The 22027-nt window shown below is 42.2% G+C and overlaps 1 protein-coding gene across 11 annotated transcripts in view; it reads right to left on the bottom strand.

The window, feature by feature from the left end:
- Positions 1-1102: 1102 nt before the first annotated feature.
- Positions 1103-22027, bottom strand: part of HOOK3 (hook microtubule tethering protein 3) — a 143195-nt gene continuing 122270 nt past the window's right edge. For 9 of the 11 annotated variants that reach the window (XM_073345888.1, XM_073345891.1, XM_073345893.1 and 6 more), the window contains 2 exons: positions 17603-17739; positions 1103-4858 (listed from right to left, as the gene is read on the bottom strand). In XM_073345888.1, the coding sequence (XP_073201989.1) occupies positions 4843-4858; positions 17603-17739 (153 nt within the window). In that variant the 3' untranslated portion in view covers positions 1103-4842. Of the gene's footprint in view, positions 17740-22027 lie in introns of all 11 variants that reach the window. The other 2 variants (XM_073345889.1, XM_073345890.1) reach the window with 2 other exon arrangements.

Here is a 22027-nt window from a genome sequence, read left to right as displayed (position 1 = left end):
GTTTTCTTTTTAATTAAAAAAAAAAAAATGTTGGACCACTGTAGACCACTGGCAGTCCTTTCTCAATCTTGAGAACTTTCTAAGATAATACAGGGGGGATGGTCACTTTTCAGATATATTTTGGACATTTCTGGTAGTATTTTATGACCGTTTCTAGGTAACTGAATATTTCTGGAGGTGCTTCAGGGTACATTTCTTAGTTCTTTCTAAAATGCTTTGAAAAGGATCCCAAAAACAATCACCAAAGAAATGGCCAGAGAAGGTTCCAGTCCTGCTGGAACATTTCAGAACGTTTTTCCATTTTGCAGGAGCAATTTCAGACATAAAACTGGAAATACACAAGACCCATACCAGGACACACTTATGCACCTGAGTAACAAGCCGTTCAATTGAATTCAATGATAAAGTTACCGCAAGCGTTTGGAGGAGGGGAGCTTTAAGATTTTTGGGACAAGGACCAGGTCTTCTTACATTCTCTGGGAAGGGCTTAGCACACTTTCAGGTAATAATATTCAGATCTTTTCAAACACTTTGGTTGGGGGCATGTCGAGACTTTTTTTGGACACTCCTGGGACTTCTCTCAGGGTTTGTTTGAGGCCAACATCCAGACCTTTTGGAACAACTCTGAGCTAGGGTTTCGTCTTGTCTCAGAGGCCATTTCTAACGTAAGTTTGGATATTTGGATGTTTGTGGTTTTTGAGGACCTTTTTGGCCTTGTCTTGAGCACACAGGGAACATTCAGACATTTTTCGTACATGGCTGGCACAAATTTGGAACCATTTCCTGGCTTTTCTAGGATATCTTAACAGCCAAACTGACATTTCTGGAGTACACTAAGGACATTTTTAGAACTATATTTTATTGGCCTTTGCTTGGAAATTTGTCTCTTTGGAACTTTTTGTGCCTTCCCTGGAAACATAGACTATTAGCCAACCTTTTTTGATTTTTCAGAGATATCAAAACACACCTTAATATTATTCCATTATATTATTGCCCAGAATTTGTTTGTTACTCCAATCCCTGTTGCAGTCTAAATTTTGGTAATTTCTTCACTACCTCAACTTTCTCTTCTGGCCTCTTCCTCGACCATCCCAACCCCTGCTGTCACAATCATCTCCCTTTCTTGAGCATCTGCACTGACATCTACTTTCCACGTTACATTCAAGCTTGTGTTCACTTTCAATTCATTCCATGATTCTGTCCATGCTTACAGTTTTGACTTCATCTCTGGCCTCTCCCTCCCTCCTTTAGTTCATACCTGACTTTGTGCTTTCCATAAGCCCCATATGGTTAAGTCTTTCTTTTCCTCCTAGCCAATATTTCTGAAAATCTACCTGTTGAGTGAAGCATTCCAGCTATGACTAATGACCGCTTACCTCACTGTTCTGTAATTTTACTGTGCAGTCTTCAGGGGATGGACTTGTTACCCAAAGTTCACCTTTTGTACAGAACTCAGACACACTGTACAGATATATGTGCTTCTGGAGGGTGGCGAGAAAGGTCCCTGTGTGGTGGGATGTAGGGCCAGCTTTGAGACCCTGTAATGAGTAGGCCTTAAAGTTTTAATTGAATTGTATTTAATAATCTCAATCAAAAAATATATAGCATAACTAGCTTCTTATTACAAAGGACAGCTTCAGATTTAACAAACCCACAATTTTAACAGAAACCTCACTTTGTGCACTTTCTCTAATACAGTAACAGACCAGAAAAACAAGAGATTCCATTTTATATAAGCCTTTATTTACAACTTGTTTAACAACTGTACACTTTTTTGTAGCCTTGGAAGCATTATTGTATTTGACTGGGAAAAAACATTATTAAAATGTTTGCATTCTTCTGACCATTATCTTGTATTTTTGTCTTTTTACAGATATGTATATTAATGCCACTACCATGACAATCTGGTAGTTACAGGATAAGAATCCATAGGTGAACTGAAAAGGGAAATTAATGCGTTGACACTCTAGAAATCCATTCTCTGACAGAAAATATATTATTGACAATTTCACAAACAGTTATTTTGATAACTGGTCAACACAAATTAGGACAGTCAAACAAGCTGCCACTGAGAAAATAAAACAGTCTCTTACGCACACATCCGGTTAGTACATTAGAAACATGCTTGGGATCACCCTCTGGGGGAGAGATGCTAGGATAACTTAATTAAAAGAAAGACAGCACATTTACTTGAGGTTACTAGCTCAATCTGACATTTCCCTACTGCACTGAGTAGACTCAAACAGTTATGTCAGGCTAAAAACTTTTCAGGAAGATACAAATGCCTTGGCTTCAGAACAGCTTGAATAGTAAACTACTAATCTACACAGCCAGCCTGGTGGCAGGGAGAACAGCTCCAACACACCCAGCCCCACTACTCCAGAAGTCTCTGTCTAACCCCTCAACAGTCAAATGGCATTGCCAGCCCAAAACTACCAACTCTGGAGACATCGATATCCAGCAGCGGTTGGGGAAGACATCACCAGCTGCACTACAGAGTTGGAAAACGCAGCTCAAAGCCACTCATCCAGTTCCCAACAAGGAGAGAAGGCATGTTTATACAGTACCTCCTAGCAAGGGATCTACGGTTATTAATGCTGAAATGTCACATACCAGGCCCAGGGGGCTCTTTGCTGTGCATTGTTCAAACATTGCCTGTCCCACCCTGATCAGATCCTAAGGCCTTTGTGTGGGACAGATTAGTGACGCTTCTGATTCCACCTACATCCTGAGCTTCCCCGGGTGGTGAAATCTGTAACTGCATTGCCCCAGCAGGCTGGGAGGTTGTAGAGATGAGCCCCCAGCTCCCTGATGGCAGTGATGAGGGCCCTTCCTGGCAGAGTACTTGGATCCCATAAGACTGAAGAACCTCCTGCATGGCCCTCAAGAGAGGGAATGTGGAGGGATGAGTCATCCTCCTCTGCCCTCCAGCAGAGAGAATAAGGAACACAGTTCCATCCCAGTCCTTATTTTCTCCCCTACCTCCTGCAGAGACCCCAGTTCTAATCTCCCTTTGGCCCCCAAAGAAGAGCCAGCGATTGCTGTAAGGCAGAGAGAGGGACAGTGAGCTACATGTTCCCCTGCATCACTCCTCACATCACCGCCTCCAGATCTGGTGCAGTTTCCCTCCAGGCTGATCAAACCCGGGGTGTATTTGACCAGGAGGGTTGCCTGGGACTTACGATTAGGGGCAAGGTGAGAGCCCAGGCCCTAGCTAGTTGGACCTGGTGCTGAACAGAATGCTCCTTACAGGTTCTGAAGAGGCTGCAGAGACTAGGGGTGCCCAATACTCCTCCAGCCCTGCCCCACCTATCCCTGTGTACTGATGTGAAAGGAGGGTGCACAGAGCAGGCCTCTGTACCAAGCAAGGGATGTGCTGCCCCTACCCAGCCTCCTAAGTGCTTTGCAGGCACAAAGACAGGGTCAATTTACCCCTAAGGCTCTGATGCTTAAATTTGCTCATGAGTAAAGTTAAGGATATGTCTAAGTTTCTGCAGGGTTGAGATCTAGGTAGGAAGCATGCGGTTGCTCAAGAACTGGACTTCTAATCAAACGGAACAATGTACAGTACTAATGATTCCAGATTCTCTTGAGGCTTTTTAGCGAATACTATGGCTTACGAGGTCTCACCTTTGTCCCAGATGTTAAAACGACAGTATCTACACAATAAACACATGAACTTAGAATACTACAAAACAGCATTTCCTCATGTCTTGTATCTTGCCAGTGCTGTCTGTCCAAGTACAAAATGAAAATACAGTAATACAAACGTGTGGATATTTAAGAATTTAAAATTTTAAATAAGCAGCTTTTAAAATTAGTCAATATAGGCAGAACAAAGCATTTTGAGTTATACCGTCTACATACTGCAAATCTTATAGCAATACTTCATAATACAAAGAAACAGGCATGCTAGTGCAAATGGAAATGAAACAACTGAAACGGGGATAAGAAAAAGACAACTCAAATAGTACAAGTAAAATATAAACAACCCAAATAAGCTGGCAAGGACATTTTGCATAATACTGTAAGTCAGCAAGTGTAGACTGATTTTATACTAGTTATCTCCATTCATGTTCCTTTCTAGAATTGTTTAACTTTTGTACACAGATAGAAAAAAATATTACTGAAAGAAACTGATGACAGCTAAATGGACAGAGAAAAATGTAACAGTCACAAACTACTGTGTATATACATATTAAGAAAGTATGCAGTGTTTGTAAATAAAATATTGCATGATAGTTTGTCCAGGCTTGGAGCTTAGCAGATATACCTTGCTTATTTTTTAAGGAACATGGGAGGGTCAAACAACAATTCGTAATAGTTTTTTCCTGCAAGAAAACTTTCTTGGCTTTACCTTAAATATTAAAACCTGATTAGACCAGAGCCTTCAAATGTGCAAGAGCTTTAACAGATGAATGATCAGAAAGATACATTTATGACCTCATTAAGACTAGCTGTTGTCTAGCTTAGCAAATGGAAATGGAGCAGAAGGTTGTGTGTTAATAATCAGAATGAAGTAGTCAAAGTGGATAGACAGAAAAAACGGAGTGCTGAAAGGGAACTGTGTCAATTTACCAAATACCCTCTCAGGAATTCTGAATACTGGTTTTTCCCTGGCCCCAGTCTCCTGGGGAGACTTTATTCTGGAGGGGAGGTGGAAGAGGGAGATGGTAAAGCCACTCCCCAAGATGGCAAGCTTCTTTGCAAGTGGATCTCTCTCTTTGAAATCAGATGCCATGAGTCTTAAGTGGTAGAACTGGTTAAGTTTTGGGTTATGCAGTCTGGACAGAAAGCAAGTCATGCACTGAACAGTCCCTGTTTGATAAATAATGCTGCAGGTCATGCAACCACATCACTGCAAATAAAAAAATAAAGAAGAAAGTTAAAAAGCAGCCAACATTTCATTACTGTTAAAAATGAAAACAAAACATATGTTTTCTAAGCAGTTTAGTAAAGCTGTGTCAAGTTATAGCTCAGCTAGGTCAAGGGGGCTTCAACTGCTATTTTATTAAGGTGACTAAAAGCATTCACAATATGATTAATGTGCTAACAGCTGAATGGAGGAACAAAAGCTAGTCTTGGTTTAGATCAGCGCTGCCACCTGGGGTGGGGGAAGGGTGGGGGGGACTGGGAGGAGGGTCATTTGTCCCCAACCTCCCTCAAGCTTTTTGCATTTGGTCAAAGCCCCACAGGCCATGGAGCTGGGGATGGCTGTGGCCTGGCCACTTTTAAGCAGTGGTCCTACACTAGAACAGTACGGCTGCTGCCAGAGTGGTCCAGAGCATTGCTCCAGCTGCATGGTGACAACGGCGCTGAAATTTGACCAGGCTGCCACTCCACACAGATAGGTGACTGGGCCAAATGGTGCTGTGCCTTGGTGGCACATGGGGTGGGAGTTCCTTTGCGGCGGAGCTCAGGGGAGTCTGTTGAGAAAGTGAGTCCTGGCAGCACAGGCTCATGCACGGTGTGGGTAAGAGAGAGAGGGGATACTCTGGAGCCGAGGAAGACCTCGGGTGGGGTGGGGTGAAGATACTAGGAGTGACAGGAACGGGGTTTCTGCTGGAGGAGGGGGTGGGGGAAACTGGAATTGCACCCTTGCCCCCCTCCAAAAATACCTGAAATTGGCACCACTGGTTTAGACATCCTAAAACGGAGTCTTGTACAACTCCTAGTAACAGACCAAGGCCCAGATCCTCAAAGGTATTTAGGCACCTAATTCAAATCAATAGAAGCTGAGCACCTAAATACCTTTGGGGATCTGCACCCAAGTGGCCATACCCAACACCTTAGTGCAGAATGCCTTGTCAGACACATACGAAGCTCAAGGAATAGTTATGAAATTGGCCTCCACAAGTTTCACTCATTTTTGCTGCCTGTGAGCACAATCAGTAAAAAAAAAAAAAACATTTCCAGATGTAAAAAGGTGTCTGTCTCACATCATGAGTTTTAACCATTGAAAAAGGCAATGGAGTTATAATTTCCATTCTCGTCTGAGAGAAATTCCACATAGTGTTACAAGATAAAAGCATTATGATTAAGCATTAGTTTTGATTAGCTGCACCAAAGCAAGCCTTTGTTTGATGCACATCCCGTGTCACATTCTTACATTAACAAGCTTTAGTCATTTGATGTAAAATAAGTTTTTGATCAAAAGCAAATTTTAGATATTACTGCAGAAATATACAGAATAGGAGAGAGACTTGTTTCTAGTGTCTGCTCATTCTGATTTTCAATAATTCCAGCACAATGTAAACAGCAAATGCTGTCCTCTGATAGAAGACATGCTCTGTGAATTTGGTTTTTTCCTCTAAGAATTTCCCTGATAAGTACCTAATTCTAATAATGCTTCTTGTGGCACGAAAATCTGGATTGAATTTATTAGAGAAAATATCTTTATGACTAAAAGTTAAGACATTTCTTTCAAAAGTTATAACTACAGCACAAGTCCTGTAGCTGATGATTTAATTCTACTGAAGCCAAAAGAATACAGTAACTCAAGTTTGCTGCACATAATACAAGTATACAGGCGAGTCTCATCTTACACTGGGGTTACGTTCCGTAGTCAGCACGTAAAGTGAAAATCGTGTATAGTCAAAATTACATTTAGTGTAATCGCAGGCGGAATCGCCCGCACTACAGGTACAGTATTGAAATTGTTATTTTTCTTTTTTGTTTTGTTTTTGCCGACCATGCAAAGCTGAATTCACACATGTTAAATGCGCGTAAGACGAGACTTGCCTGTACTCTTTCAAATTTCTGTAACAAAATGACCTTCCTGTGCGCCTCCCTTCTCACCTGTTTCCTCCTAACCAGAATACTTTTTATTTAGGAAAGTCGGAAAGTGCACACAACAGAGAGAACAGACTAACAAATTAAGTGAAAGAAAATCAGGAATGCATTAAAGAATGCATTCAAAGCAGAATATTGATAAAGTGTGTTTTGAATAACACATCCCTTAGATGAGGTGCATTGTTATCCACTCAAGCACTGCTAAATGAGCCTGCACACTGGGGTGTGGATGATTGGAAATAATAAAATGAACAATTAATTTTAGTAATGCCATAAAAAGTTAAAATGTTAAAGCTATCTGAGATCAGAGTTTACTTCTTTAAATGGAAAATCCTGTTTTTTTACTCTCATCAGAATGTGAGATAATGCAAATCTACTTGTACAACAGGACTAAGTGAAATATAAAGGTACACAGCTAATGCACATTAATAGAATGGAGAGAACAATGTACTCTTCAAGGTGTTAGTGGGAGTCCTTTGAAAAAACGGGTAAAGTCTGGCCAAGGACGTTACAGAATACACTATGGTCCTAGAGAGGGAGAGATGCTATTACCCTTCCAGCTAGAATAGTGCACGTTTTATTACTAGAAAAGAATCTGCTAACAACTTCTTCTAGGAAAGATTTAAACAGCAAGAAATTTTTCTACCATTTTAACAGCAGCTTGTTTTTGCAGCACCGTTTTATAAGACCGGAGAAATCCAAGATATAGGGGCAGATCCTCAGCTGCTGGAATGTGTCATTGTTTCGGCTAGGAAGGAGCTATGATGATTTCCAGCAGCTGAGGATGAGGAGGTTACATACCTGTAACTGGAGGTTCGAGATGTGTGGTCCCTCTATGTATTCCACTGTGGGTTACACAGGTGCACCACACGTCTGGAGTCGGAGATTTTGAAAGCCGTGTCAGTTGGTCTGCACACACGCCCTGGCTTGCCTCGTGTTTCCGACCAAGGTGATGAAAGGCAGGGTGAACCAACCACCTCTTCAGTTCCTTTGCCACCGCCGAATCAGGATCTGAAGCAGAGGGGAAGAAGGGCGGGTAGTGGAATACATATAGACTTACATATCTTGAAGAACGTCTAGTTACAGGTAAGTAACTCTTCTTTTTCTTCAAGTGATAGTCCCTATTGTATTCGACTGTGGGTGACTGACCAGCAGGTCAAAGCAGGTGGAGGGTGAGGATGGTAGGGTCGAGTGGAGAATCGCCGTCCACAATGAGGCATTAGCAGCCGAGTCTTGTACTAGGTTGTAATGTCTTGCACTGTGTGTACAGAGCTCCACATGGGTGCTTTACAGATGTCTGGGAGGAGTACATCGTGAAGAGATGTTACAGTAGTGGTCTGGGCTCTTGTTTAGTGTGCTCATAGCCCCATTGGGAGAGGGGAAGTTTGAGAGCTGATAGGGAAGAATGCAATCAGATATCCATTTGGAAATTCCCTGGGTGGAGATGGCATGTCCTCTGATTCTCTCCTCTATAGCAACAAACAACCTTGAGCACTTTCTCAATGGTTTTGTTCTCTGTAGGCAAAAGGCCAAGGTTTGCTGACCATCTAGGGAGTGGAGCCTATGCTCTTCTGCAGATGCAGGTGGTTTCAGGAAGAAAACACTTATGTGAATGGATTGGTGAAGGTGAAATTTCAAAACCACTTTAAATTTGGTGTGTAGGTGTAAAGAAACTTTATCTTTGGGAAATATAAGGTGTGGAGGATCTGTCATCACTGCACCAAGTTCACCGACCATCCTAGATGATGTGATGGCTATGAGAAAGGCAGCTTTCAAGGAGAGAATGGACATGGAGCAAGTCACTAAGGGCTCAAAGGAGGGCCGTGTTAGAACCGAAAGGACATGATTCAAGTCCAATGGGGGTGTCATCTTTTGAGGAGGTGGGAAAGTCCTTATCAGGCCTTTCCAGAATCAACTGGTTAGCAAGTGTGCAAAAATAGAGCTGCCCTCCATAGGGGGATGTAACGAATTAACAGCCACCAAGTGGACTAGCGTGGAACTGAGGGACAGGCCCGATGTCTTTAAAGATAGGATATAGTCTAGGATGAGTGGAATACCCATAATTTTTGGTAGAATGCTGTGTCCAGGATGAGAAGTGTTTCTAGTAGATTGGTAACATTTCCTAGTTGAGTTCTTTCTGCTATAAGAGAGAATGTCTCACACAGCCGAGGAGCACACCCGTTCTAGGGCTGATGACCATCCAAATACCATGCCCTGAGGAGAACTGTTAGTGGATTAGAGTGTCTGATCCTGACATTGCACTGGCTCAGGAGCACAGGGAATATTGGGAGAGTAATGGGAAGGGAGACGACAGGCGTAGGAAGTTGGGGAACCAAACTGTCTGGGCCAGAAAGGGGCGATCAGGATAACTGTTACTCTGTCCTGTCGGTTCCTGAGTAACACTCGTGGCAGCAATGGTAGCAGGAGGAAGGCATAATTGAACTGGTATGACCAGGAAAGGAAAGTGTCACTGTAGGAGTGGTAACTGAGGGTTCCTCTGGAACAAAATGTGGCACATTTGTTTTTGGCCTGGAAAGCGAACAGATTCCTGGGGTCCCCCATTGTGTGAAAATGTTGTGGAGCACAGTGTCATGAAGTTCCCACTCACGGTCGATTGCGAAGTGTCTGCTGAGGGAGTCTGTGAGCACATTCTGCATCCTCAAAAGGTAGGCTGCAGATAGGGTGACTGATTCTTGATGCACCAGTTCCAGAGATGGACTGTTTCTGTAGACAGGGAGGCAGATCTCGCTCCCCCTTGTTTGCTGACGTAGAAGACCATTGTAGTTTTGTCTGACATTATGAGGACATGATGAAAGCAGATGAAAGGAAAAAAGGACTTGCACACCTTCCGTGCTACCTGTAGTTCCAGGACATTGATGTGCATTCTGGACTCTCGAGATGTGCACATTCCCTGTGCTGTGTGGTTGCCCATATGTAGAGACACAGCCGTAATGATCACCTTGTCTGGTGGTGAGGGGAAAAAGGGGACCCCCTACACGTATGTGATGAAGATTTGTCCATCACAGGAGGGAAGACAGTACCTTGGCGGGAACTGTCAGTGTGAAGTTCATGGAATGGTGACTTGAGGAGCAAACTGACTGTAGGCAATGAAGGCGGAATCTTGCAAATGGAGTGACATAGGTGCACGAGGCCTCGTGGCCAAGGAGGGACTGACATGTTTTGACCTCTACCCTAGGATTGCTCGTGATGTGAACTATGATATCATTCATGGTCTGGAACCTATTTGTGGGCAACTACACCTTTGCAGTGAGAATTCAAGATTGCCCTGATAAAATTCAAAGATTGCGCAGGGGTAAGAAAAGATTATTCGATATTCATGCTGACCCACAGTGAGAAAAGGAGACGGAGCATCACAGAGATTGACATAAAGGCTTCATGGCAGGATTTGACAGCGAGGCATCAGTCACTGATGTAAGGGAAGACGAGGAGGCCATGACATCTGATATGAGCTACTACCATAGACAAAACCTTGGTAAAGACTCTGGGGGCTGTGGCTATTCTGAAGGATAGAACTCTGTATTGGAAATTGTCAGAGCCCACCGAAAATCTGAGAAATTGTCTGTAAGCGGGATGAACTATTTATGGCTAAAATAATGTTATTTTTCAGAATGATGTAAGAGCTGAGGACACTAAAGGTTGCAGTGTCAACTGTGAAGAATTGATGGCTCACTCTCCCTTTTAGCTTCTGTGTCACATTGCAATTTGTCATCTATCACCCCTACACTATGCCGTTCCCAAGTATTTGCATCCAGTGAGTATGTGCTTTGGATATATTTTCTCCAGATTTATTATCTTGCATGTTTCCATGTTGAATCTCGTTTCATTATCTTCCTCATTCCTACTTCTAATCGTTTTTCCTTCCTCACTGGTGTTTCCAACACTTCCCCATTTGGCTCTCTACAAATGTATTAATAATACTGATTATTAATAATAGCTCCTTCAATGCAAGGATCTTGAGAAAATTGATCACTTTATAAATATTCTGCCTCACCATGTTCTTCACCTCTCATCCCAGATTCTCACTAAAGTTGATAAATGAAAGCAGGCATAACCCCAACCCCAACAAAACTCCACTGGACAGCCCCCGCTGTGTTCTCTTAAAATGTATGCCATTAGGGGCATTCAAGTTACACTGGCAGGATAGCAATTGTAAGGCAAGTGCTTGCTTTCTTTTGTAAGATGAGTGCCACATTTAGTTTACTCATCTTTTCTATTACTATCTCCCTGTGTAATTATTTCTGTCACAGCAATTCAGATCTTTGGCATTTTTGTTACCATGCCATCTTAGCACAGTGACAGTGTAGGACAGGTTTTTAATAATGCTAATAAATTAGCAAGACATGGAAGCATAATGGCTGAATAATAAGCAGTTTCTGAACTGTGGGCAGCAAAGATTCCTCTAGGAAGAGGCCACCTGAATGCTGTTAAGTTTTGAAGTAGCTGCAACCTTTCAGTGCATTTTCAATGGTGGCCCTAAAACTGGCACCACAAAAGCAAAGATCATTGTCCTGAGGATCCACAGCTGGAAGTAAAGGCTGAAACGTCCACTTTTTTGAAGATGAAAATAGCCATTTCTCCCTAACTGTAACCTTCAGCATCTGTTCAAAAATTGTTCCCATGCCTAACTGCAAAACACGCCAGCACCTAGCAGTAAATAAGGCTGCCACCAAATACAAATGATTTCCCGGTTGTCCCATCTCTTCCCCTATAAGTAAAACTTTCATTTTGTCTGGACAGTGCTTCAACCAGCTGTCTCAAACCCGCTTTGAAATCTGAGGCAACAGAACAGCACTGAGAGAGAATTCCTGTGATCCCATGAGATGGGGGTTTACTTTAAATTGTGGTATCAACATATAATATGTCAGGCTATGCCTCCTTTGTCAGTTCTCCAACTGGCTTCACGTACACAATGAACAGCAGCAGAGAAAATCTCCAATTCTCCATTAGCACCAACCAATGTGCAGAACCACTTTAGAGAAACCCCATTATCTCAGCAAGTCTCTTCAAATGTGGAGTGAAAACCTGCCCCACTGAGATCAGTGGCAAAATGCCCATACATTTCAAAAGGATCAGCCTTTCACCTAGACTGTAGAGCATTCGTCATGAACTGTTTCTAACCCATCAGCTGTTTTTGATATCAAACAATTAGATTGCCTTGAATCCACTGTTAGGTGTTAATTTGATGTCCTGTAGGATAGTGCAGTTTGGGAAACAATGCATATTGCTTTTAGAAGAGTTTTCTAGGGCTTTCTAGTCTACTTTTATTTGTTAAATGTCACCATCTGTCCAATTCAATGAGTTGATAATTTTAAAAATGACACTCATGTCTCAATCTCCAATGAAAACATTAAAGTCAAGAAAGGAAAAACAAGAGAAGCATTCAAATTCTCCAGCTATGGTGCTGGTTGCAGTGAATCTCCAGAGATCTATTGTGCCAAATGGGAAAAATCTGAGGTTGGCATGGTAGAAAAAGACAACCTTATTCTGATGGGAAACAAGCACCTTTCTGGAGTTTCTTGTTTAGTCAGCCGTAACTCAAAAACTAACTTAAATCAGTTCCAGGAGCCCAGGTGTTCAGTATTCTGCTTCATACGGTGCACAAACAGCAGCAAAAATCTTACAAAGAAAAACACACTGCTCCTTGGAGTTTTATACCTTGGAACAGATCTTCCTCCCTTTTTTCAGCTGAGGAAAAAAAATCCTCTTGTTTTCACCTAGATTTGGCTGCAGAGTCACTAACAAGCTTCAATTGCCTTCCTGAATTCCAGACAGGGAAGAAATGTCAACTGCTCATGCTTGAGGAGTTCCACTGCCGAGGACCCACAAGACCCAACTAGGATCTGAAATAAAATTGCTGAGAAGCCTTCCAATTCCCTGAAAGTGTCAGCCAGTGGCGTACATATAGCAACACTTTTTGCTTGTTTTAGGGGCTTAGTGTCTTCAGCAGACATGAGGTCGGGGTGTTTCTGACTCAGTCAGGATTTTCCCCTTGAAATGTGACGGGCTCACATGTCCAGGCACACCAGATCATGCCAAATTATATCTATTTTTAATGAGAAAAGACAGGTAGGCAGGAGAAGTGGTTTTATTCCCAAAAGTGAAGTGTGCTGGGAGAACTGTGCAGGGAAGTGGGCAAGGCTGAGCTAGGATTGACTTGGCTCAAACCATTATTAATCTTATTCCTCAATTTTGTGACCATTAGATTCACCTTTTCAGTTTAAAGGGGAAAATCCCATGCACGCTTCAGGCAACACAGTAATTTTAAGGCAGGATGGTTGAAAGTCATTTTGCTGTCCAGTGCAAGGGAGCTCATTTTAGGTCTTGTTGAGAAGAGGCTTCACCAAGAGTAATCCAGGTCTCTGAGACACTGTAGACCAGGGCTCTCAACCTTCTTTTCCCTGAGGCCCCCCCTACCATGCTATGAAAACTCCACGGCCCACCTGTGTCACAGCCACTGGTTTTCTGCCTATAAAAGCCAGGGCCGGCGTTAGGGGGTAGCGAGCAGGGCAATGGCACGGGGCCCCATGCCACAGAGTCCCCACCAAACTACATTGCTCAGGCTTCAGCCCCAGGTGGCAGGGCCCAGGGCTTAGGTGAGTAGGGCTTCCTACCCTGAACCCCAGTGAGTCTAATGCTGGCCCTGCTTGGTGGCCCAAGGGGCCCCGGACCCCTGGTTGAGAACCACTGCTGTACATGACACCATAAGTATGTGACTGCCTAAGTCCTATATAGAATCATTTTGGGGAGATCTAATTATTTTAATGACAGACATTGTAAAACATAAAGGGCCAAATTCAATTCAATTTACACCCATATAAACCTACTTGAAGTCAGATTTAAGTATTTGGCCCTACGAATGCAAAAAGATTTTCCTCCCAATCCTCTCCAAGAGTAAAAGTAAAGAGAAAAATTCTCAATCTAAGGCATCAGATCCAGGTGTTGTTCTAAGTATGTTTCATAGAAAATGAAAAATTGGAAAGACACATTCATGGTATTCTTCCTCAGAGTCACTGTCTAAAGGGAGTGGTGAGATAAAGTATAATCTAACTACTACATCTATGCCAAAGCATCAAAGCAAATAAAAAAAAAAACTATTACAAATCAACCAGGAAGCTGCCAAGTAGACAATCTGATGTAGAGGAATATTGAAAGAATGCAGAAATCATTTGAATGCATCTTAGCAACTTGCACATACCACTCAATGTTAAGAATGCTAGAATAACTCAATGCTAGAAAGTGGCAGGTAGAGTAGTTCTAAACAGGATTTTAAAAATTCACCCTTTCATACACTAATGAACATAAAGTTCCTAATGCAATCCATTGGAATAGAAAACTGCTAGCAATTTTTGTTAAAGTGAATGTAGAAATTACAGAAGTCACCTGCTGGTGACACTAGAATTGCAAAGGATTCTTATTTGCTTAATATCAAGAAGGATACAGTGAAAAAATAATTGGCAATTTCCTATTCGTATTATTTTCATTTTAAAACGTTTATAAATGTGTATTTCTATATTAGACTTCTCTTTTGTGCTACACTTTGGCTAAAAGTTAACTTTAAAATCAGTTTGTTACTGTTTATACAGCATTCTGAAAAATGTAAACCATTACACAAGTGCTAAGTATTCTTAGGGAAAAAATGGACTGTTAATATTCTTCTTTATTATGTATCTACTATCACATGCTTGGCACTTTACAAGCTTGAATCCACACATGTCCTTGAATATAAAAGAAGTTAAGTTCCAACCGCTTGACAGCACTGTAAAGTAGTGGTCTCAGCCTGGAATCTTGTGGACTTGCTTACGCATTAGACCATTTGCTTTTATTTTAGTTAATACAAAGCTTACAAAAAGAAGGTGCCTGCCTGACATTGCCACAGTTGTTAGGAACCCCAGAAAGGGCTCGTATGGACTGCTCAGCTTTTCTGTCATTATCAGCTAAAAGTGTTGCTGCCCAAAAGGGGTGTTTACCTCTTGCAGGAATGCAAATTAGTTCTCCCATCAGGGAAGTAACATTTTTAGGTGAGCAGGGCAGTACTGTACGTGTACTTTATTTAGTACTAATTTATGGTATTAGAAATAGTGACGGCAGTTTTCATATAAACTTGTAATTATCCACAACAGCAGCAAAATATAGACTCAGTGTTAGTCTCTGCTCTTCCTATCTACACAGTGTCCTCTGTAAAAGTAGCATAAAACTCAACAGGATAGTGCAGATTTCACTCAGATGCTCAGAAAGAACTATGGGAAGCACCTCAGATAGTATCTGATCTTGTGGGGAAAGGAAGAGGAAGGCCAAAATAAAAAGAGAGTGGGCTCCAAAAAAAAAAAAAAAGTAGACCTCAAGGGACCAGTGGCAACAAAGAGGGGGAGAAGAAGCCAGAAAAGAGAGAGAAAAAACTAAAAAACAAAAGCAAGTTGTTTAATTTTAGGATGGAAATTGTATCGGAGTTTCTTTCAGATATACATCTAATTAACAGTAATCTTAAATGGACTCAGTAGACAAACTTGGAGATATAGCCTCCCCATTACAATTTTGGAACCCCCTTCTTTCACAAGTAGATTTTGGCAGATGGTGGTGCAAAGGAAGAGCCTGACAGACAAAAATAAAAACAAAGCCTTAAATATTCTTGGGTTCCTTCTTAGGGGCTGAAAAATGCTGTACATACTTATTCATGGACATTGACTACCTCTTGCTCCCTTACACACACTACGCACAAGACAGGTTCCTAAAGTGACCAGTCTGAACTCCACAAAAGACGTGTGTCTGAATAATCATATTGCTAGATGGCACTTACGAAACTTGTCCGTTTAGCATTTTGTTTCTCAACAAAATACAGGAAGGCAAATATCAGTTTATGCCTGAACTGCCTTTACATTGTTAGCTTTACACATACTACAGGAAATATCTTACCTAACCTAATTTTAGGCACAGTACAGAGGGCAGACAACAGCTATAAAGTCTTTTTGATCACTACTCTACATATAACACTACTAAACAATTATTTCTCTCTCTTTGGAATAAAAGACAAACATTTTGCTCATGGATGTCAGAAGATGTTCTTTGTATTGCTGGGAAAATCAGAATCAAGATAAATGCTTTCAACATATATTTAATGGCCATTTTTAAATGGATTAGGTATGAACAGTTGGATGTGCTCTGGAATAAAACAGCACTTACAGATGTCACTGTCTTTGAATCCATATGTACTGGTCCTTCAGGGTCCTTTGACCATTTTAAATCAAAAGGTTAGATTAAAATATACCTTGGAATGCTTAAAAAAGCCAAGGTGAGCTACTTTTGAAGGGATTTATAGGAAGGAAAGTTTTGCATTGGGCAAGAGATTAAAATAATTTTACAAAATTTAAACTTAGAAACTAGATTGTATGCACACCATATCAGGAGCAAGATTTATGTTGAAGGTGATGTCACAAAACACACACATACAAAGCTCCCCTACTAGTAAATCCATAAAGGCTGATCCTAAGAGGTGCTAGGTGTTGAGCATCTTCAACTCTTCAAGAAGTTATTGGGAATTTAGGGCATTCAGAACACTCAAATACTCAGCACTTTGTAGGAGTATCTGTCCTAAATTAATGTCAGCAGTGAGAACCACTCACTTGTCTTACCAATCAAAGCGAAGATGCTACATATAAATGGACAGGTATGTGTTAAAAGAATTAGACTACAAACAGAGTTTTCAATAGAGTAAGCAACAAACTTGTCTAAAGGCACAGCTACCATTAGTAAGGCAATTGATATAATCATCCTCCTAATTGACATATTAAAAATAAATCTTTCAGTGGTAGATGACAATTTGAATACATTAACCTCAACAATATTCAGCTGGGCCTTGATCCCTGATGTATGGTTAGTCCACCATTACAAAGCTTTAAAATAAATACCTTCTTTTAAATCAATGATGCTGTAGCACATTAAAGCATTACAAATATTTCTTGATCTTTCTTTTTGGATATACTCAACCAACCAGAGTGGGGAGAACAATCTGAAACATTTCACCTGTGGCAGCAAACAATAGACAATACCAGTGGAGAAATAAAAGCAGATCTGAAGCCTTTTAAGAGAAAAAGAATGAAAGAATGGTCTCCAAATCATCCTACTTCCCTATTAAATGCCAAGTGCCAAGAACAGGAGCAACCTCTTCACTTGAAAGGAGAAACTCATTTTTGTTCTGTAAACATTCCACATCAGGTGTCACAGGATGTAGCTAAGTTGGCACCTATGCTAATGTCTAGGGTGGCAGGGTCCCCCCCCCAGGAAACATGTTTTATAACAATTTTATGCAGCAATTTTGCATTTCTTATAAAGGATTTTCAGCTATTTTAAACAGATTACTACATAGTAAAAAGGAGAGTAATTCCCTTTCAACAAAGAGAGTCTTATAAACGATAGTAACACACGTAGATACACGTATACCATTTGTGACAGAAAATGTATGTTTGCTACATAGCCTATGTCAGACATTAGGTAAGAGATGACAACTTCATACAAATTTAAAAAACTCCATTATAATAAAGCACTCCTCTGGATGTTTTCAAAATTTTGGCACATTTAAAGAGAGAGAAAGAAGACGACTCCAAAAAAATAAGAATGGAGGGCATTAAAACAATGAGAAATCATAATAAATCCCCTTCCTGCAATGAGAAATAACAGTGGTAACGAGGAATAAAGATAGAGAAAGGATGCTAGTTGCATTTCCTGAAACGTCACGTGGAACAAAGTATGCCTGGATCACAGGGTTGATTCCTTTCTAAAGGCCAGGCTTCTCTACCTTGCTGTAGCTGGTTGGACATGACCAGGGTAAGATCTCCTTGTGCTGGTGGCTTGCCTTTGTCTAGCCAGGAAGGACTGTCCAGAGCCTGTACTAGCCAGTCTATCTTCTGCTGCTTTTTTATGCAGAGTCATTCCCTGTGAATAAAGACAAACTCATTAGTGAACATTCGTGCATGCTTCTCAACGTGTTGTCCATTTACTACTTGTCTTTCCTTTGCGTTATCAGCACCATCTAACCTGTTTGGGACTTTGACATTTTGCCAGAGAATTGTGTGAAAAATGTGTATTTTTGCAAGCGTAAAAAGGCTGCTTTACTTTCAAAGTTTGTAGTAATCAAGCAAAAAGGTTTCAAGGATAGTAAGTTATGCCCTCCCATACTTGAGCATGATTTTCTGCATACATTGCAACCACACATTGCCCGGGCACTCTTTTTTTTTTAAGTTATTTTCAAATAAAAATAAGGTGCATCTCTCAACTTTTAGCAATGCATTTCTCACATGGAAATATCAGCATATTATAAATGGCAGGAATTTGTTCTGAGAGAAAACACAAATATGTTTGTTGTTGATGATTGCAGCAGGAGCTAATTGGCCATGCTGGCTCCTGACTGCTGATTGACTGGGAGAGATTAAAAATTAAAATTCCTGACAGCACGCGCTCAGACAGTTCTAATTGAGAGAATCAGGAGAGAGAAAGAGAGAGAGAGACTGGTCTGGGCAGTGGAGAAGAACGGAGGCCTAACCTGGAAGGAAGAAGCAGCTGAAGCTATAGCCACCCATCTGGACCTGCAGAATAGCCAGCCAGCTGAACTAGCAGCATTCCCACTTGGGCCTTGTCTGTACCAGCAAACCATCCCAGAGCAGACTCAGCTTATACCAGCAGAAGAGTTCTTTTGCAGGTATACTTTATACCAGTCCCTAAACAAAATAAACTATATCAGCAAAAGCACTTTTTTGCTGGTCTAACTGCATCTCCACTAGGTCTTCTGCTAGCATAGTTATGCTGGTTAGGAATCTGACTTTTTCACCCTCCCAACAGGCATAGCTATGCTGGCAAAACTTTAAAGTGTAGACAAGGCCTGGGAAACAAGGGGCCTTAAAGGGACCTGGTCATTTCAGAGAAAAAAAGAGCAACAGAAACTTGTGAGTGGACCAGGAAAAAGACCATTGTTATTTCCATGCTGTTGAGACTATATACAGCACTTCATAAATTCATGCCAAACAAAATCTCTGCCACATGGAATTTACAAACCAACATATATGACACATCTGTAACAGGCAACACTTTGAACACAAATGGGTGCTGCTATTCAGGGGAGGGGAGGTTTAGCTGTTTAAGTACAGGATTTGGAATCAGGGATTCCCGGGTTCTACATCCAGCTGTCACTCACCTGCGGCAAGTCAATACCTTTCTGTCTCCAACTCTAAAATGAGAATGGTAATTCCCTCCCTCAGAGGGGTTTTGTGAGGACTAACGGGATGATGTTTGTAAGAACATGAGAACGGCCATACTGGGTCAGACCAAAGGTCCATCTAGCCCAGTATCCTGTCTTCTGACAGTAGCCAGTGCCAGGTGCCCCAGAGGGAATGAACAGAACAGGGAATCATCAAGTGATCCATTCCCTGTCGCCCATTCCCAGCTTCTGGCAAACAGAGGCTAGGGACACCATCCCTGCCCATCCTGGCTAATAGCCATTGATGAACCTATCTTCCATGAATTTATCTACCGTATATACTTGTTCATAAGCCGAATTTTTTAGTAAAAAAGGGAAGCATCAGAGAAGGGGATCAGCTTATGAATGGGCAGAGAGGGGGACATAGCCCCTCCCCCCAACAGAGGGGGCAAGCAGAGGCAGCACAGACAGCAGAGCCAGAAGGGAAGAGGCGGGGCCAGAGTCTCTCCGCTTCTGGCCACGCTGCTCTCCCCCCAGCCTCCGAAGCAGCTGCAGCTCCAGGGCTGACAGGCTGCAGCCACGCCGCTTGGCCCCGCCAGCCGGAGCAGGCTGCAGCCACGCCGCTCAGCCTGCCAGAGCGGCTCCGGCCAGGCCAGAGACATCCTCCCCTGGCCCGCCCCAGCTAAGGTGGGAAGGGATGGGATGGGGAGATTGTGGGGGTCCCGGGCTAGGGTCATGTGGGGGGTGGTCACAGGGGTTACTCCCCTGACCCCCAGCTTCTCTCCCCCCCAAATTTCCCCACCAGTTGCTGTCCCGGCCCGTCAGGGTAAGCAGCTGGTGCACCTGGACAGTTTGTTTACGTAGGTTTACTCCGTGCCTGCGGACACTTGAGGTAAACAAACTGTCTCTGCCCGCCAGCGGCTTATCCTGATGGCCCAGGAGCCAAAGTTTGTCGACCTCTGAATTATAAAAATTCCATTTTTACTTATCCATCCAGGGGGGAGGGGAGAAGGGGGGCGCGGGGGGTAGGCTTATAAATGAACCAGCTTACGATTGAATATATATGGTAGTTCTTTTTTGAACCCTGTTATAGTCTTGGTCTTCACAAACTGTAAATTGCTTTGACTGTGTGAACTGCTATTCAAGTATGTCATGCGATGAGAACTCATTTGTTTATCCTTACCCATAGCTGCTGTATCTAAACTATTAACATGATATATATAGGTAATTGTGAATGCTTGTATGATGGAGAGTTTTCAGGCTCATGTCACACAGAAGAGAAAATTCCTGTCACAACAGACTGAGTCTTCTCCTTCTAGTTTGTTGACTTTGATAATCTGAGGGCATTTGATGTACAAACCCTTTCACTGGTTTGCTGGTCAGCTGCACTGCTCTGGGGGGAGTTCATATGCACATTCTTCCCCAGGACTGCAAATAGGGTATTGACGAGTCAGGGAACAAGGCAAGCGGCAGCAGGCAAGCACGTGCACAGAAAAGATGGGAAAGTGAGTGTGCTCGAGGATGTTTGGTGCTGTAATTCTCTATAAGAGCCTTTTGAATAGTGCAGGGGAGCAGAAAAATCCTTAGAACTATAAAGGAGTTTTTACAAAACTATTTCAGACCACACTGTTTAAAAGGTGATCTGTCAGGGACTGGAAAAATACAAAGTGATGTAATTTAAAAAAACTGAAGTGGTCATTGTCCCTTTAAATGTTAATGGGATGTTTTATCTCCAAGTAAGCAAGCATAACATTAGGAAATTATGCAAAGTCATCTGAAATTGCTTTCCCACACCAAAGGTTCAAATAATCAAGACAGGATGTGGTGGAGCATTGTTTCTTCTTTCCAATTAATGAACATGAGAGGGAGCATATTGGCTGCCAGGCATCTTAAGGGAAGGGACCTGGGAGGGATTCAAGCTCCCTTCTGGGACATCGACATACCACAAGGATCAGAAATTCCATCTATCAGGAGGGTGGTTCTGAAGGGGCCATGCCCTCTGTCATGGGTAACTCTGGTTCACTCAGGGTGAAATATACCCCCTGTCCAAAGGGCTAGGTAAAGCACGTGGCCCTACTTTATGCTGTATTTTGAGGACGGAAGTAGTGCATCAGCCTTGCGCTGGCTCTGTGCATGTTCCCCCTGATATTCCTTTTATATGCTCCAGGGGACAGCTTCATGTATTGGAAGGAGGGAGTGTTGTTTTTACCTATATAGCCACCATTACTGTACTCTGGTTAAATTCCCCTTTGGTTTTCTCAAATATGGTTCTCTCTGCTATGTGTGGAGAAACTGTCTGTACCATTCCCCTCTATTCGACATTGGTGAGGCCTCATCTGGAGTACTGTGTCCAGTTTTGGGCCCCACACTTCAAGAAGGATGTGGATAAATTGGAGAGAGTCCAGCGAAGGGCAACAAAAATGATTAGGGGACTGGAACACATGAGTTATGAGGAGAGGCTGAGGGAGCTGGGATTGTTTAGCCTGCAGAAGAGAAGAATGAGGGGGGATTTGATAGCTGCTTTCAACTACCTGAAAGGGGGTTCCGAAGAGGATGGATCTAGACTGTTCTCAATGGTAGCAGATGACAGAACGAGGAGTAATGGTCTCAAGTTGCAGTGGGGGAGGTTTAGATTGGATATTAGGAAAAACTTTTTCACTAAGAGGGTGGTGAAACACTGGAATGCGTTACCTAGGGAGGTGGTAGAATCTCCTTCCTTAGAGGTTTTTAAGGTCAGGCTTGACAAAGCCCTGGCTGGGATGATTTAACTGGGAATTGGTCCTGCTTTGAGCAGGGGGTTGGACTAGATGACCTTCTGGGGTCCCTTCCAACCCTGATATTCTATGATTCTATGATTAACAAAACCAAATATGCATAACTTGGCTAACTGCCATGGTAGGGGACCATAACAGTCAATAACCAGTGTCTAGAACCTCTTTCAGAGACATTTTAATGAAGTATAAATAAATACACTGAAGGTTGTGAGCAATCAAGGAAGGAAAACCAACTTGACTTTTATATTATGAACTC

This window comes from Lepidochelys kempii, chromosome 5 (assembly GCF_965140265.1).
Source record: "Lepidochelys kempii isolate rLepKem1 chromosome 5, rLepKem1.hap2, whole genome shotgun sequence".
In the NCBI taxonomy this organism is placed as follows: Eukaryota; Metazoa; Chordata; order Testudines; family Cheloniidae; genus Lepidochelys; species Lepidochelys kempii.
Note: the sequence above shows the minus strand (reverse complement) of the source record. Positions and strands in the feature narration are given on the sequence as shown.